Source organism: Podarcis vaucheri (assembly GCF_965113315.1).
Source record: "Podarcis vaucheri genome assembly, chromosome: 11".
Lineage (NCBI taxonomy): Eukaryota > Metazoa > Chordata > Lepidosauria > Squamata > Lacertidae > Podarcis > Podarcis vaucheri.
In genome coordinates this window covers 11,581,834-11,599,117 of record NC_138749.1, presented here as the reverse complement: position 1 = coordinate 11,599,117, position 17,284 = coordinate 11,581,834, and the positions used below count along the sequence as shown (strand labels likewise).

At 45.5% G+C, this 17,284-nt stretch overlaps 1 protein-coding gene across 3 annotated transcripts in view; it reads left to right on the top strand.

The window, feature by feature from the left end:
* Positions 1-17,284, top strand: part of MYO5B (myosin VB) — a 294,157-nt gene that overhangs the window by 91,432 nt on the left and 185,441 nt on the right. For all 3 annotated transcript variants that reach the window (XM_082241748.1, XM_082241750.1, XM_082241749.1), the window contains exons 2-4: positions 2,562-2,672; positions 12,339-12,510; positions 14,673-14,817. In XM_082241748.1, coding sequence (XP_082097874.1) covers positions 2,562-2,672; positions 12,339-12,510; positions 14,673-14,817 — 428 coding nt within the window. The remainder of the gene's footprint in view (positions 1-2,561; positions 2,673-12,338; positions 12,511-14,672; positions 14,818-17,284) is intronic.

The window sequence follows — 17,284 nt, the reverse complement described above, 5'->3', positions numbered from 1 at the left end:
CTCTTCCGGACACATACTGCACAGAGCACAGTTGTAGCTCTAATTGAATAAAAGCCCATTAGCAGAGTGTAAATGTGATCCGCTTGGGACTATGTTTTGCTGTTCCTGTTTCTCCGCGATGATGCTGTTCAGTAAACCTTCATTCTTATGAACCCCCTACACAGCTGCCTGCAGAGGGTCTCTGCATGGGGTCTTTACTTGTCTGAGTTTATGCACGTCTGTTTCCATTAACTTCCAAACCTAATAATGCATGTCAGGTTGGGAGGAGCTTTAGATGAAGAATGAACACCGCTGCTTCCTAGAGGATTAAAATCTATGGAGGATAAGGCTTCCGGTGGTTGCTTGCAAGGATGGAGATGGTCTGCCTTTACTGTTGGAGGCCATAAGTATCTGAATTCCAGTTGGCGGAAACAACTAGAGGAGAGAGAGCTCTTGTTCTTGGGTCCTGCTTACAGGTTTTGCACAGGCATCATCTGGTTGGCCACTGGGAGAACAGAATGATGGACTCAATGGGCCATTGCCGTGATCCAGCAAGCTCTCCTTATGTTCTGTGGCAGGGGTGAAGACATTCTGGCCTGCTTTGCCCCATCAAGCCTCCCTCTTGGGCCTGCAATCTGGTTTGGGATAAGCCATGCCCTAATCAGGTAAGGAGGGACGCGGGTGGTGCTGTGGTCTAAACCACTGAGCCTAGGGCTTGCCGATCAGAAGGTCGGCAGTTTGAATCCCCGCCACGGGGTGAGCTCCTATTGTTCGGTCCCTGCTTCTGCCAACCTAGCAGTTCGAAAGCACGTCAAAGTGCAAGTAGATAAATAGGTACTACTCTGGTGGGAAGGTAAACGGCGTTTCCGTGCGCTGCTCTGGTTTCACCAGAAGCAGCTTAGTCATGCTGGCCACATGACCCAGAAAAACTGTCTGCGGACAAACGTCGGCTCCCTCGGCCAGTAAAGCAAGATGAGCACCGTAACCCCAGAGTCGTCTGCGACTGGACTTAATTGTCAGGGGTCCCTTTACTTTTACCTTTAATCTGGTAAGGACAGGTGTGAGGCAGGTAAAGGTGCAACTGGTCCAAAGGAGTTTACAGTACAGGCACCACCTGTCAGCTGGTTGGCAGCGCCCTGCAAAGCCCCGTGCACACTCCCCTGTCAAACTTGACTCATACTATCAGTGTGGGGGAGATGCGGTTCTGGCCCACTGGTTGGATTCAGAACCCCACCCCTGTCCTAGAGTGTCGCAAAGGCAACTCCTCGAGGAGGAGACGTAGCTCAGTGGTAGAAGATGTGCTTTGCATAAAAAGGTATTTGCGTTGAATCCGTAGCATCTCCAGGTACGTCTTTGGGTCAAGACAAGGAATCTTGGAATCATTCTAGAGTTGGAAGGGACCCCGAGAGATGACCTAACCTGGGGAGAAAACAGCAAAGACCTGATGAAGAGAGCACAGCAGAGGTTATATTTTCTGAGAATCCTCTGGAAAAATAATCTCTCAAAGGACCTGTTGATGGCATTTTACTATTGTACTGTGGAGAGTGTATTAATTTATGGTCTCTGTGTGTGGTTTGGGAGTTGCACGGTCAGGGAAAAAACAATGCTGTCCAGGGTTGTAAAGACTGAAGAGAGAATAATTGGGTGCACTCTTCCCACCTTGGATCAAATCTATGCTTCCAGGTGCCACAAGAAAGCTGCAGAGATAGTGCAGGATAGTGCGCACCCCGGAAATGATCTCTTTCAGCTTCTGCCTTCTGGAAGAAGGTACAGGGTTATAAAGACTAGGACTAACCGTCCGAGAAACAGTTTCTATCCAAATGTGATTTTGGTTTTAAACGCAGTGTAAGGAGTCTCTATGGGAGTATATTGTATTTAATTATGGGGTATCAGAGTTTTTAGGGGGTTAACCAGGTTGGGATAGCTGGGATAGCAGGCTTGTTGGTTTTTGAATGTCTGGTGTAGATTTTTTCAATTTCATTCTGTATGGGACAATGACAATAAAGATTATCATATCGTATCGAGAGTTTTCTACTCCAACCCCTGCTTTTATGTCTTGCTTTTGAGCCTTCTTTTTAAAGGTAAAGGTAAAGGTACCCCTGCCCGAACGGGCCAGTCTTGACAGACTGTGGGGTTTGTGCGCCCATCTCACATTTATTGGCCGGGGGCCAGCGCTGTCCGGGGACACTTCCGGGTCACGTGGCCAGCGTGACATCGCTGCTCTGGCGAGCCAGAGCCGCACACGGAACGCCGTTTACCTTCCCGCTGGTAAGCGGTACCTATTTATCTACTTGCACCCGGGGGTGCTTTCGAACTGCTAGGTGGGCAGGCGCTGGGACCGAACAGCGGGAGCGCACCCCGCCGCGGGGATTCGAACCGCCGACCTTTCGATCGGCAAGCCCTAGGCGTTGAGGCTTTAGCCCACAGCGCCACCCGCGTCCCTTTTTAGCCACTTTTAAAATCTTTTTAGCCACTGTTAAAATCGGAATTCTGTAACAGATGAACCTCTTGTGTTACTGAGGAGGCCTCTCTACTTGAGCAATTTACCGTAACAATTTCCTCCCTTCTTTTCACCTTTGCAGTACACGAGAGTCTGGATTCCTGACCCGGAGGAAGTCTGGAAATCAGCAGAAATCATCAAAGATTACAAGGAGGGGGATAAAACTCTGCACCTGAAACTTGAAGATGAAACGGTACGTCCTCCTCTTTATTTATTTATTTTTTGGGGGGGTGTCACTGTTTTCTGCTGTTTCTTGTGTTTCCTTGTTTTCAAGAAATGCTGAGGAAACGTTTTGAAGTCCAAACAGCCAGCACTGACCTTTTAGATATTCCTCTTCATGTTCGAAGAGATTTCTGGAGGGGATGATTGACAAGTTATACTTTTTCTGTGCGGAAAGCTGTTCCGCGTGAGGCGGCCCTGAGCCTGTAACTGTGTGTAGCAGGGAGGGGGGCGGGGAACTCAGGCTTCTAGGCCTCCCCAGTTGACCCTCTCTAGGCTGTTTTGGCCAAGCCATGGCCACCTGCTGTACACCTGTTGTGATGTCAGGTGTGAGATAGATAAAGATGCAGCTGAGCCGAAAGGGGGTTTGTGGGCACCACCAATCAGTTGAAGGGTTGGCAACACAAACAATAAGCTGAATAAGGTTTGCAAAGAGGTCTTTGCCTACATACCGTATTTTTTGCTCTACAAGACTCACTTTTTCCCTCCTAAAAAGTAAGGGGAAATGTGTGTGCATCTTATGGAGCGAATGCAGGCTGCACAGCTATCCCAGAAGCCAGAACAGCGAGAGGGATTGCTGCTTTCACTGCGCAGCGATCCCTATTGCTGTTCTGGCTTCTGAGATTCAGAATATTTCCCCGCCCCCTTGTTTTCCTCCTCCAAAAACTAAGAGCGTCTTGTGGTCTGGTGCGTCTTATAGAGCAAAAAATACAGTAGTTGGATTTCAAACAGCGGCATTTGGAGCAGGAATTGATATCTACAGTGGCGATCGAATGGTTTCTTTAGCTTTGGGATTGCCCTTGTCTTGAGTTGTGCACATCGAAGAAGTTAATTTTTCCACACTCCCATGCAGAGAGCAAAGGAAGATTGCTCTCTCAATCTTTGCTTGCTTGGGTTCTGTTTGATTTCTTAGTTGGAACCAGATATGTGCTGCTCCTTTTTAGTTCTCAGGTATCAAAGCATTTCCGAACATTGTGGTTTGTGTTTTCAAGCCTTTCACTTCGGCCAAAAGGGCTCTCAGACTGGCTTACGGTCTTGCCTGCAGGCTTACCATTTAAAAGACGTGGTACAAAAAAGGAAGACACGATGAGGAAGGAAGAAGAAAGAAAGCAATCTCAGATGCTGGTTGTTAAAGCTAGTTTTGCAGCTGTTACAGTGACCAGCTGAGATGGAAAGAGGTCAGAGGGGCAAGGAGCCAAGTGTAGTTGTATAGTAAAGGGACCCCTGGACCATTAGGTCCAGTTGCAGACTGCAACTCTGGGGTTGTGGCGCTCATCTCGCTTTATTGGCCGAGGGAGCCGGCGTACAGCTTCTGGGTCATGTGGCCAGCATGACTAAGCTGCTTCTGGCGAACCAGAGCATTGCACGGAAACGCCATTTACCTTCTCGCCGGAGTGGTACCTATTTATCTACTTGCACTTTGACATGCTTTCGAACTGCTAGGTTGGCAGGAGCTGGGACTGAGCAACAGGAGCTCACCCCGTCGCGGGGATTCAAACCGCCGACCTTCTGATCGGCAAGTCCTAGGCTCTGTGGTTTAACCCACAGCGCCACCTGCGCCCCTAAGTGTAGTTGATCTTGCGGCAAATGAAAAGGAGTGGTCCTGCTTCCCATATTTCTCTACATCCTTCAACCTGATGGGTTGCCAGGAGGCAGTTGAGGCGAGGGAGGGAGGAGCCTGATGGAAATGGTGTCTCAGAAGATGAGCAGGCTGTAGCTCAGTTGGTTAGAGTGTGGTGCTGATAGTGCCAGGATTGCAGGTTTGAACCCCGTAAGGGACAGCTGCATATTCCCTCATTGCAGGGGGTTGGACTAAATGATCCTCGGGATCCCTTCCAACTTTATGATTCTATGACCCATTGCCTCCCATCTCTGATGGCATCTGCTAGGAGAGAGTTATCAGTGGATCATCAACAGCATTTCCCTGATAGTATAGTGCAGGCATAGGCAAACTTGGCCCGCCAGATGTTTTGGGACTACATTTCCCGTCATCCCTGACCACTGGTCCTGTTAGCTAGGGATGATGGGAGTTGTAGTCCCAAAACATCTGGAGGGCTGGGTTTGCCTATGCCTGGTATAGTGCAACAGATACTTCTCACCTCAACAGGGGGTTGTGTCTAACAGCATTCATCAAATGGAGCAATTGTGGCAGCGGGGCATAAGAGTTGACTTTGTTACTGGCACACAATCCTAGGAGCTTGGGAAGAACCTCTGTCTTCCCTGGTGTGTGTGGCGAGGAGGGGAGGAGTGGTGGTGGTCAAGTGGAACTGTTACCCCCCCACCTTTTCTATAGGTACAGAGAGCAAGTGCTTGATGGAAACCCACACCAATGGAGTCTGCTAATTCAGCACACTTCAGTTTGCATATCCATCAACTATTTGCATAACATGCCAAACACACTGCTTAGATTTCCGAAGCGGAAATATGGAAAAGCTGACATCCTACTAGTAGGAAGACTTCAGAAGCTCTTAACCCCTGCCCCCTCCAAACACACACATACACACCCCAACCCATTTGCTAACATAGCAGTTGGAAAGGACTTGGTGCAATTGCTTTTGTTAACTAAGAACATTGCAGTGACAAGCCTAGAATTTATTATGATGATGGGTGCAGTTTTGTCTTGAAGCACCAGCGGCTGGTAATGTTACAATTGCGTTTAACCCACTTGGCTGGCATAATGGCAATAGGAGTTTATTGAAATTTCTTCACAAATGGCTTCTTAAATTGTTTAGCTGCAAGTGTGCTCTGTTACTTGCTAAACCAGTTAGCAGATGCAGCTTTTACAAACTGAACATGCTCCAAGGACATTGTGAATAATTCAAAAGGCCTGCTAGGAAAAAATAAGCATTACTATTTCTTGCACGTGATGCGTTATCCAGTTATTAAAAGGGAGGGTGGAACCCGGGAATGAGAATAGAACCCAGTGAGTGGCTCATTCACCTATCTAGGAGGCCTAGGTTCATCAGGACCCTGAACCTAGCATGGATTCTGAAAAGGGTCAACTTGAGATGCTTTGTTGCATCTCATGGTTCAAGAGGTGGGCCCCAGAATCTCATATTAAGGTAGTAAGTGTCGGAATCTGCGTTTGACCGAGCTGATAAATCTCATCTTCCGGAATCGCCCTCCGACATGATTAATGACCTGAGCCTTTGATGAGGCTCAGGCACATTCCCATTCAGCAGAGAATCAAAGCAGCACACGGAAGTGATGAGATTTATGGCTACATCACTATGCTTTATTTTCTAAGCTACGCAGACAGAAAAGAAATCATCCTCTCTCTGTGAGAGCAGAGAGCAACTGAACAACAAAAGAACAGGAAACCAGTACGTCACATCCGTCTCCTGTCTCCCGTGAGACTTCCAACAGCCTGGAATGTTTCTGGAATGTAAACAGAGTCTTGTGACTCCAAGGCACTGCACAGTGGCAAACAGAAACTAACAGTAGGTTTCCAAGATTTTAGCCACCTCCTCAGGTTCTCCATGGCAGGAAATGAAGTGGGACAGCTGTTTGCACAGAGCCCGTCAGAACTTGGGTTACCAACATGGTGCCCAGGGGCGCACACATGTTCTCGCAGAGGCCTTCCATGGCAACCACAGGGTTCCCTCCACCTTCTGAAATCAGGATTGGAAGAAGCATTTTATTGTCACCAGTCAAATAGGTTGTGGTGCGTACTCCATTCTAGATTTGTGTAGGGTTTACTCCTTAGTCCTTTCTCCCCCCCCCAAAAAAAAAAAAGCAGTGAAGGTTTAGGATCAGAGTTTTCCTTCTCCTACCTGGGCTACCTTCCCAAGCTGATGAACCCCATCACTTCCCTCTACAGCACACACAGAAACTGCCTGGACCTACTATTGATCTCATCTGCTCAATGCACCAGAGCCTGTCTTCACATGCAGAGGAAGTCCCTAACTCACTGAGGGTTTGAGATCCATCGGCTACCCTCACCTGGTTTAACTGGCCAACTGAAGCAGTTTCCCATGGTTTGGCCACTGTCACATTCTGACATGGAGCCACCGGTGAGAGCTGAGTGGGGACCTGAGGTGGACAAACTACCCCAGAAGGAGAACAACATGCCCCTTATCTGAGATACCTTTCCCATAAGACCCCATACACCCTCAAGAATAACTAACGGTCTTATGCAATTAAAGAAACAGCTCAGACTGATACGGACACAGTAAGGGCACTGTTAGATAGGAGCCAAAAACCTGCGATAACTAATAGCTTAGGACAGGCATAGGCAAACCTGGCCCTCCAGATGTTTTGGGACTACAATTCCCACCATCCCTGTCCGGTTAGCTAGGGATGATGGGAGTTGTAGTCCCAAAACATCTGGAGGGCTGAGTTTGCCTATGCCTGGCTTAGGAGCTTAAATTCTATCTGCGGAAAGCCTGTACAAAGCTAGTTTTCAGCCCTGCCTGAGCTGGGAAGCTTAAGGTAGGTAAACTGCTTTCGGTTCTGACCCTGCTCACTTGTGGCTCCACCACAAAAAAATTAAATTTCCCACCCCATGCTTTTTGGGATCTGCTTTTCAGGGCTCGGAAGGGGCAGGTTGGGCTTGCTGAGGCTTCTCAGATCCTGAATACAGTTGCAGGAGGCGGCTGGCCATCCATCATGCCCTTGCTATCAGTTGTTGGAGAGAGGATGTTGGGCTGCGTTATCTGATCACACAAGCGCTTCTTGCAACCTTGTCGCCCAAGCTGCCTGCCATTTTGCTGTTCAGCGGCACCAGGCAGAGCAGGAAAGTTCTCTCTGAGAGTAATGACTTTGGGTACTGTGTTGCTTTTCGAAAAATTGCACCCAACAGTCCCAGACGATCAAAGAGACTTCGGTGTGGGCTCTGGCAAATAAACTTGTGATCTTTGCTAAAACAAGCTGGGTAGATGCTTCTGCTCAGGACCTGCTGGGTAAACCTCAGGTGGTGTTAATTGCGTCCCTTGTGGCTGGCTTGCTTCAGCCGTGCGCATTCATGGCAGGGGAGTGGTGCTGGGTTTGCGACTACTGCAATTCCCAAAGGCTCTTCCTTTCAAATATGGATTTGGCTGAGTGGGAGAAGACGGCATGGCTGCTGCTGTTCTGAATGCAGACAAGCAGAGCTAATATGGATGCTCGCACCATTAATTTCTGGATTTGTCAATATATTTTTTAAAAAATTATAATACAAAAATTAAATAAAAGAGGGGAAGTTGATGTATCTGCTTGTGTTTAGCATCCTTTTTATTTCTGTTGGCCTTCAAAGATTCTGATTGCAAACTGGCCTTGTTAAGCTTTTGCCTGTATTCATTATTTCTTTGCGGTTACAGAGTTTGTAATCTGAAACGGTTTTATTTGAAACTGTTGAATTAGCTGAATTTCAGCAGCAGAAGTCCTTTTCACTTTAGCCACAAGGACTTCAAATGTTGTTGTGCCTTCTTTGATGATGGAAATTGGGGGGGGGGGAAATCACCACCGTCCAGTTTAGACATCACAGTAAACCATATTTAATGGTTTACTCTGAGCGCTCCTAATTCTTGGCTGTTTGGTTGCAGATCACAATCCCTGGCTTAGTTTGCATCTGAACCCCAGGGATTGTGGGTTGATTTGCTCAAAGAAACTATGGCCGGTGAGCCAAGAGCAAACCTTTGCAATAGATCATAGCTTTTGGGGAGAGAAACAAACCACAATTCCGGGTTTGGATGTAAGAGTAAGACAAGGGAGCATGATTTGTTTTTGTCCAGCTCAAACAGAGAGGAGCAAAGTGGGGAAGACTGACAAGTTCATGGTAACACATTAACTATAGCTTACTGTGCATGCAAACTCTGCAAATGAGATTAATGATTGTAAGATATACATTCAAAGACAGTTAGCTTTCTTAAAAACAAAAACGAGAACTTGCTTCTTGTCTTTTAACCCAGTGCCTTTGCACTGATGGGGCAAGATATTGAAAGGCAGCTTCCAGGTTTAGTTCCCTTAATGGGCAGTTGTGTGGAATGTTGCCTACATGCTTTTATATCCATGAGTAAAGGGCTGGAGAGCTTCTTTTTCTTTTAAATGGAAGTCAAAGAAATTAGGAAAGGGACCAGAGGAACCCCACCCCCACCCCACAGGTATCCCTGGACTTTTGGGGCTTGGGCAACAGAACAGAGGCACTATGCAGAGATACTAGAGGCAAAATTCATAACAGGAAATGTGAGATTAAGGGTAAATGACTGATGTGACAATGCTGTCAAATTATTATTTATGTTCCAACTAGACCTAATGAATTGTGGTGAACAGCTGTTGCCAAATCACTTATGGAGTAAGCCCATGCTTGCAGCAAGTGAAATTGGGATCTATCCTTTTGAGACTGTACGCTGCCAGGTCATTAAGATTTTGAGGATCAAAATTATTATTTAGAAAAGCCAGGAGATCCATTTAAATATTATGGGTAGGGAAGGGGAACCCCATTTCTGCACACGAGGGTCATCTAGTCCAACTCCCTGCAATGAACCCATGAACGTAGGATTAAGAATCTTGTGCTCTACATATTGAGCTATCCCACCCCTGTATTAGACAGTGGTTTACCAGGCAAGGTAGAACGTTGCAATAAGTTTCTTCTGCCCCTCCACTGCTTGTAAGCGTATCTGAACATTGCCTCTCTGTGTTATATAAAATCATTGCTTTTTTCAAAAAAAAAGTTTTAAATAGTTGCATTCATATTTTGCTTTGTGCTGTCAGAACTGATGCGTCTTTCTCCCGTGATGGGGCTTTGCAATTTAACTCCTCTTCTGGAATTGCCATCTGTCTTGGTGGCTTGCCGTCTTGCTACATGAAGGCGTAGGGTGCTCACGTTCTGTTAACAAGATGCCGATTCGCAAGCCGGGACCTGCCTGCACGTAACGCCACATATCTTCCAGTGTTAATGCGAGGCACAGATAGCACCAAACTCTGCGTTCTTCCATTATGGTTTTGTCACGGGTTTGCAGAGTGTTGCTTTACAGCTAGACAGCAGCAGTTGATGTTATGTACTGAAGTTCTCACCCTGGGCCAGCAGGGGGATACTGTAGATAGTTATGCAAATAAGGGATCGAAAGTGACGTTCAGTGATTGGATAGTTTTAGAAAGTTGTTACAGTTACACTGTACTGGAGCTCTATATAAGCAGGCTGACTGAACCCTTCAGTTCAGTTCAGTTCTGTCCTGGCTTGTGAATAAACAAGAGCTGTTTGAAGAATCGCTGTGTCGTTTGATATGTTCACCCACAACTTAACAGTTGATGGGCAAATATAATGCCTAACTATGGATTACTCGAAAAATGAAAGTGGGGTGGTAATTTTGTGTTGTAAACTCTCCAGGTATAGGGCAGTATTCAGAATTAATTAATGAATGAATAATATGAGCATGAAAAAGGATGGGGGAGGTGAGCCTCCTAATTATGTTGAGATTCATATACAGTACAGTGGTACCTTGGGTTACATATGCTTCAGGTTACATACGCTTCAGGTTACAGACTCCGCTAACCCAGAAATAGTACCTCGGGTTAAGAACTTTGCTTCAGGATGAGAACAGAAATCGCGCAGTGGCAGCGCGGCAGCAGCGGGAGGTCCCATTACCTAAAGTGGTGCTTCAGGTTAAGAACAGTTTCAGGTTAAGAACGGACCTCCGGAACGAATTAAGTATGTAACCAGAGGTACCACTGTACGTTGCATTTATTGTGCTGATGTTCTTGCCAACCCCTTTTATTAGTAATGCTGGGTTAAAAAAGGGAGAAAAATCAATCCTCATCCTTCACAAGAAAGATTTAGATATTTTGCAGATGGGTGGCCGAGACTTTTCCTCGTTGAAACTATTATTTTGCCGCTGTTATGGTTAATAACTTTTATTCACATTTTTTACATACGATTCCAAAAGAATATGCAAAGAACTGTTCTTGGGTTATCTCTTGATCAAACTTCACATCTCATCTGCCTTACCTAACCCTCTCTCCTCTCTCCTTCCCCTAAGCTAAGGAATAGGGGAAGCCTTTTAAAAAAAATATGTAAAGCAAACTCTCAGAAGAGATTTTATGAGTCATGCCGTTGTGTCATTTCCAACATATGGGTGGCCATATGGTAAAGAGTTTTTGGCTCTGTCTCAGCTGAACAGCCGTGCCTCCAAATTAGACTAAAGCAGCATGATATTTCCTCCTTTTATCTGTAAACACCTTTGTCACCTCCCCCTGGGTGCTATTTCCTTTTTACTTTTTTTGGGCGGGGGCAGCGGCAAGAGAAATGAGGCGGCATCTTTATTTAAACCGGGGCGTGTCATATCACATTCAGTATCTGCTTTATGCTCTGGATTAATTTTGCACGAGTCCCCTGAAAGCTTTGACAGTTAAGTTCCTCCGGCAAAAAGGAAAAATGGAGGCCTCTTGTCAAATCAAGAGAGTGGGAAGGGAACTCCCAGGATGCTCACTTCATCCAACAAGCTGTTCTGGTTCAGGCACAGAGGGCTTAGCCACACATAGCAGAGGGCAGACAGGGACATCGCTAAAGCTTGTTTCCCTTCCCATTTCGCTGACGAGTTTTCTGACACGAGTTGATGAAGCCTCCAGATCCAGAGGAAATATACCTGTAATAGGGAAAGGCTTACATTCAATGTGCACGATCTACTTAGGTGTTGTTTTTTCCCTAGAATACAGGTGCATTTTGTGACTCACACAGGTCCAATTGCGATCATGTGGAGATCTCTGTATGCCAGGGTGGTGACTGGCCACTCTACCTTTCTAAAGCTTCTTTACAGTGGTACCTTGTTCTCAAACTTAATCTGTTCCGGAAGTCCGTTCCAAAACCAAAGCCTTCCAAAGCCAAGGCACACTTTCCCATAGAAAGTAATGCCAAATGAATCAAACCGTTCCAGTTACAAACAACCCCTAAAACAGCAATTTAACATGAATTTTACTATCCAACGAGACTATGGATACATAAAATGAAAGCAATAATCAATGTACTGTACTGTAAAATAAATAAGACAGTATGGAGGCTTTTATCCATTTCCGCAGTCACACAATCAATCAGTAGCTGAACTGGGTTCCACACAGAAACCAAAACAAATTAACCAAAAAAACCTCCGCAAAATAAATAGCAAAAACAAAAGCACCAAACTTAATCCGTTCCGGAAGTCCTTTTGACTTCTGAAATGTTTGAAAACCAAGGTGCAGCTTCTGATTGGTGCAGGTGCCCCAGAAATAATAGCCAACAACTGCATTGGATGGTTGGCTTCCAAAAATCATTTGAAAACTGGAACACATACTTCCGGGTCTTCGGAGTTTGAGAACCAAAGCGTTCAAGAACTAAGGCGTTTGAGAACCAAGGCCACACAGTAAGCTTCATGGCTGAGGGGGGATTTGAACCCTGATCTCCCTGGTCCTAGTCTGACACTCTAAGCACTACACCACACTGGCTTCCTAGAGTACTTCTGCTATGGGGCAGCTATATAAATTAAGTAGGTAAATAAATATGGGGAGAGCAGAATCCCACATAGAGAAGGATCTGAAATTATTTTCCTTGAAGCTTGAATTTATTTTATCCAGGGTTGTTTTATTTGATGTTTTAATGTGTTGTAAACTGCTTTGAGATTTTTTTCTTTTAAATATAACGTGGTATAGAAATGAAAGGGACAACGACATTTTTCTTTCTTTACTATTTCAGCTTCTGGAATATCCTATTGATGCTAAAGCCAACAAGTTTCCTTTCTTGCGAAATCCAGATATTTTGGTTGGAGAAAACGACCTGACAGCTTTAAGTTACCTCCACGAACCTGCAGTCTTGCACAACTTAAAAGTCCGATTCTTGGAATCAAACCACATCTACACCTACTGTGGTGAGTGTTGCAGTGTGCCATTTCTTTCAATATTTTTTTTGGGGGGGTGGAAGGAGGTGGCAGGGGTGTGAAATATGAGAAGAGATCATTGTGGCTGTCACCACCCTGCTTTTAAAAAAATAAAAAGACAAGTAGCCCAGAGTAACACAGCGATTATTAATTCCGGATCAAGATGTCTTGCCCCTTGAGACCACCTCTGTCTTCCCTGGCCATTGTCCATGCTGGATGGAACTGTGAGAAATTGTCGTCCAAAACATCTGGAGGCTTCCAGATAACTACCGTATTTTTTGCTCCATAAGACGCACTTTTTCCCTCCTAAAAAGTAAGGGGAAATGTGTGTGCATCTTATGGAGCGAATGCAGGCGGGAGGCTCTGCTCAGCGCTCCCTTTAAAGAGTGTGCGGAGCATGTGTGCGGCTCTTGGGGGCTTCTTCTCCTCAGGGAAAAGCCCCCCAGAGCCACACACACACTCCACGTGGCTCGTGAAAGGGAGCGTTGAGCAGAGCCTGGGATGCATACAGGTTCTGCTCAGCGCTCCCTTTAAAGAATATTTTTTTCCTTGCATTCCCCCTCTAAAAACTAGGGGAGTCTTACGGTCAGGTACGTCTTACGAAGCGAAAAATACGGTAAGTCTGTACTAGGTTTTAAAGCAGATAGCTTAGTTTATTGCTGCACAAGAGATTTTCTGTTTGTTTTCAAAAGGATAGACGTGTCTGTCCGTTCATGAATCAGCAAAAACTACTTCAAACATGACCCTTTTTTTAGAGACAGACAATACAGCGTTAAAGGGCTGAAAGCATCTCTCATAATAGAACTATAGAAACGAAAACTCGCACACATGATGAGGCAGACAGATGAGCAGGAAATGTACATCTCTTTTGGCAGGATATAAGCTCTCTCCGCACATCAAAGAAGTATCTCTGAATCCTGCCCTGTACTTTTTTAATGTTCTTTACAGGATTTTCTTTTGTAAGTCACCTTGAGGGCTTTTTCTAAAGTCGAAAGCTGTGGTATAATAAGTGCTCCAGTTTCTTTTTAAATCCTGCAGCACAGAGAACTGTTTGTTCTAGAAAAAAGCCATTCCTTGTCTTGTCCTGCCCTGAAAAAAACACTGATACCTTTAGATTTCAGCATTGATTGATTGATTGATTGTGTTTATTAAATAATGGTATGGGACAGCTGTGCTCCTGAAACCATCCTGAAAATAATAGAGGAAAATGCTAAAGAAGAAGAGTGCTGCCTTTAAAAAAATAAGTCCTCTACATGCTGAAGAGGCAACCCACTTGCATTTGTACTTTACTGAAAATCTGCTTGCCTCTTCAGCAGTGCAAATGGCTGTGCTAAAGAACTTGTGGCTTAGTGCACCTTTCTCTCTCATGTGCAGTTGTAGCTTTGCTGCATTATGGTTGCAGAGGGCAAAGTGGTAGCAGGTGACTTGAAATGTGGAAGCCTTTCAAATATATTCCTATATGGTGGCCATAGAGTAAGAAACTGCGGCGATCACACAGGGTCCCCGGACATTTCACCGTCTATTGATCCCTGTGCCACCACTTTATTTCTCGCTGATACCACCCAGGCCCTACCTGGTACAATACTGAGTCCAGTCAGGGTTAAATTGGAACATAAACTTCTGTTTATTTATTGCAGTTTAACAAGCGTGTGGTTTCATAAACGGTATTTGGTCAATTACAATCATGGGGTGCCTATCCAGACCTATACCTTTTGCTACCTGCTCTCACTCACTAAACCACCTCTCAGGTATTTACTTGTCTTCCTAGCCCCTAACTGTTCCTGACTCAGCCTATTTCGCTACACTAACTCAACCTACCCACAGACTCTATCCCAATTCACTCCCACTCCAGCCAACCACCCAACTCCAACGAACTCCCCCTCCCCCTCCCAGAGCTGGTTTTATAGTCCCTCTGACTCCACCCCCTGGGTTCTGATTGGGTAACCTGTTTAACTATTTCACCTCCAGCACTCTCATATGTTAACGTCGCAGAAACCACGGTCCACAAAACACAGCTAGGCTGAAACATCATCATCATATATGTAGCAGAAAAGTGATTCAGAGTTGATTGGTAGTTCTTATTTTAGAATGTATTTAAAATTTTGCTTCTTTGGCGTGGCTTCTAACTGTTTGCATGCTTGCCTGTTTTCAAGGTATTGTGCTTGTTGCCATCAATCCCTATGAACAGTTGCCAATCTATGGACAAGATGTCATCTATGCATACAGCGGCCAAAACATGGGGGACATGGATCCTCACATATTTGCAGTTGCAGAAGAAGCATATAAACAGATGGCCAGGTGAGTGGTATAATTGCCCATCCCAGCTGCAGACAGACTTGTGCACTAAAACCAAAGCTATCCCATTTTCATGTAAGAAAGCACTCAAATTTGGTTGGCGGACAGGCTCTGAAAATGCTCACGATTGGCATGCTGTCACGGAGTAAAATGTTCGCTACTGAATGCTGAACCCAGCAGCTTCTGCCAAATACCAAGGTTTTCGACTTAATTTCTTCCTTCCTTTCTTTTTGAGCAGTTTCCTAGTCCACATGGTTTCATTGCAGGGGGGAATTGAGCGTGCATTTGCCATGGTGCACTAATTCCTGCTATCAGTTCTGCTTATTCATGAAGACTAGTAATGAAGTTAGAGAAGTTAGTGTTTGAGGAGGGTTTGCTTCTCATTGCCTGTTCATGCTTCGTGGCTTATAGTTCTCTCTTTTATCCTTCTCCCCTTCCCTTTGGATGAATGCTGGTGCTTCAAACCAAACCCCAGGGCCAGGCCAACAATGGTAGTAGCACTGGCCCTGCCAAGCCCCTCCACCTCACTTACAGATACATTTACACGCTCGCAGTTAGGACTTATCTTTGGAACCTCCTGGACTGGAAACTAGCTTTGTTGACTTATCTGGCACTGAAAAAGAAGCCTGCCAAGTGCTAAAGGAAATGGAAATGTGTGACATTGCACAGTTGCTTTGAGTTCATGTAGAAAAGCAGAGTATAAATTATATAAGTAGACAGATAAACATGGGCTCCTTTGATGGTCAGGCAAGGTGAAGCCTCTGGTTACATGCTTGCAAAGGGGATTCTGGTGCTGGCACCGCCTTCCTCTTCCTCTTCCCCTTCTGGGTCAGAAGGAGGGCAGCAGCAGAAACTTTTGGGTTCTCCTAGTTCCTGACAGCGTGTGATTCATACTATGGAGAAGTCTCCTTTGAAGGCTTTTGTCCACATTGAGAATTGCATGCAGAGCACCATTTTCCCACTGAGGTGGCTTGGATGTTTAGTCCCTGTTCAGTCTGCAGTGTGGTGTGTGTGTGTGTGTGTGTGTGTGTGTGTGTGTGTGTGTGTGAATGCTTACTGGGAACAACTGGGAGTGCACAAAGCCGCCTCTCTCCTGTCGCAAGATAAGCCCTCTGGGAGCCTTGGGGAAGAAGGAGACCGTGGAAGCTGCTTGCAAGCATTTGTCCAAGGGGAACTGACATTTGCCTACCTGTCTGGGTTTGTTATAAATACTTCCAGTTTGTTCCTTGTCTGTTCGTTCCCTCTTCTTCTAACATCTCCAAGCTCTCCAGGTCTAGATTTGGGTTGGTTTCTGGCCATATCCTTCCAACCACCCTGCATGCAGTATTCTTGTTGCCCTTCAAAAAACAACAACAACATCCTCTTCAAAACCATGTGCAGATTTCACACGAGTTTGAGGTTTCTGTGCCTCAGTTCCAGTTGTAGAATTCAGGCTTGTTTGTCCTAAGATTTGTGGCTTTGAGATGTTGGACCTTTTAGTGCAGAATTCCAGAGCCTGTGGCTGCATCTGAACTTTTGCTTACCTTCAGTCTTCAGAGACGCTCCCCTCACCTTTTCAGCATCCTTGGTTAGCGACAGATGATGGTGCATCAGCAAATTCCCCAAACTTTCACCGGAGCCCTTAAAAAGGTGCTTTTATTTCTCTTTCTGGAAGCAAAAGTTTCATTTACTGTGCCTCCCTTATTGATCTTATTGCTTTTTACCGCTGTTAGCTTGCAGTGCAACTTAATCATCCTGACAACAGCGTTTGAGCCAAGTTTGAGACTGCTGTGAGCAAGGGACGCTCTCTGGGCTTAATTGGGGTTTAATCCACCCACTCCTGCACTGAAATTGGCCCGGGCTGCAGTCGGAAGTTGCTGACGAGTTGGCGTTGGCAGAGACCCCCGAGATGAGAGTCTCCATAGCAGTTTTGTCTTTCAAGCAAGTTTTAAGAGCAAGACTGAGCAGTTATACTCCTTTGAGCTCCCTGGCGGGGCTGTTAATGCAAAATAAGCATGGTATCTTTTATGTTTGACCTCGATGCGCAAAAATGAGAAGGGTGCAAAAGTGACGGGCTGCCTTCAGCAAAGTGCTGAACTGCTTTTCCGTCTGTTGTGCTATATAATATTTTTTTAAGGCTGTTTGCAAGTTTGACTGCCATTTGAGACATGTGTCCTCATCCTAGTTTTCCCCCTGCTATGTGAGAGTTGTAGATCTGTGGATTGTTCAAAAACCTGCAGGTCCTGTTTGACCCAAGGTGGCAGAGGGGTGAAAGGAAGGTTTCTGTTTATAGTGTTGGACGTAGTTCCTCTCTCGAGTTTCAATGCTGAAATGTTTGTCTGTGTTCAGCCTGAGAGGAGTGTTGCTCAAACACATTATGTGCAAATGCACACAGGAAATCTCTGTCATAACTGTATTATTTTTAAAAAGGAAAGTAGCATTGGGAGGGTGGAATTTGAAGCAGAAGAACAGTGAGGTGTTTGGCCCTTCA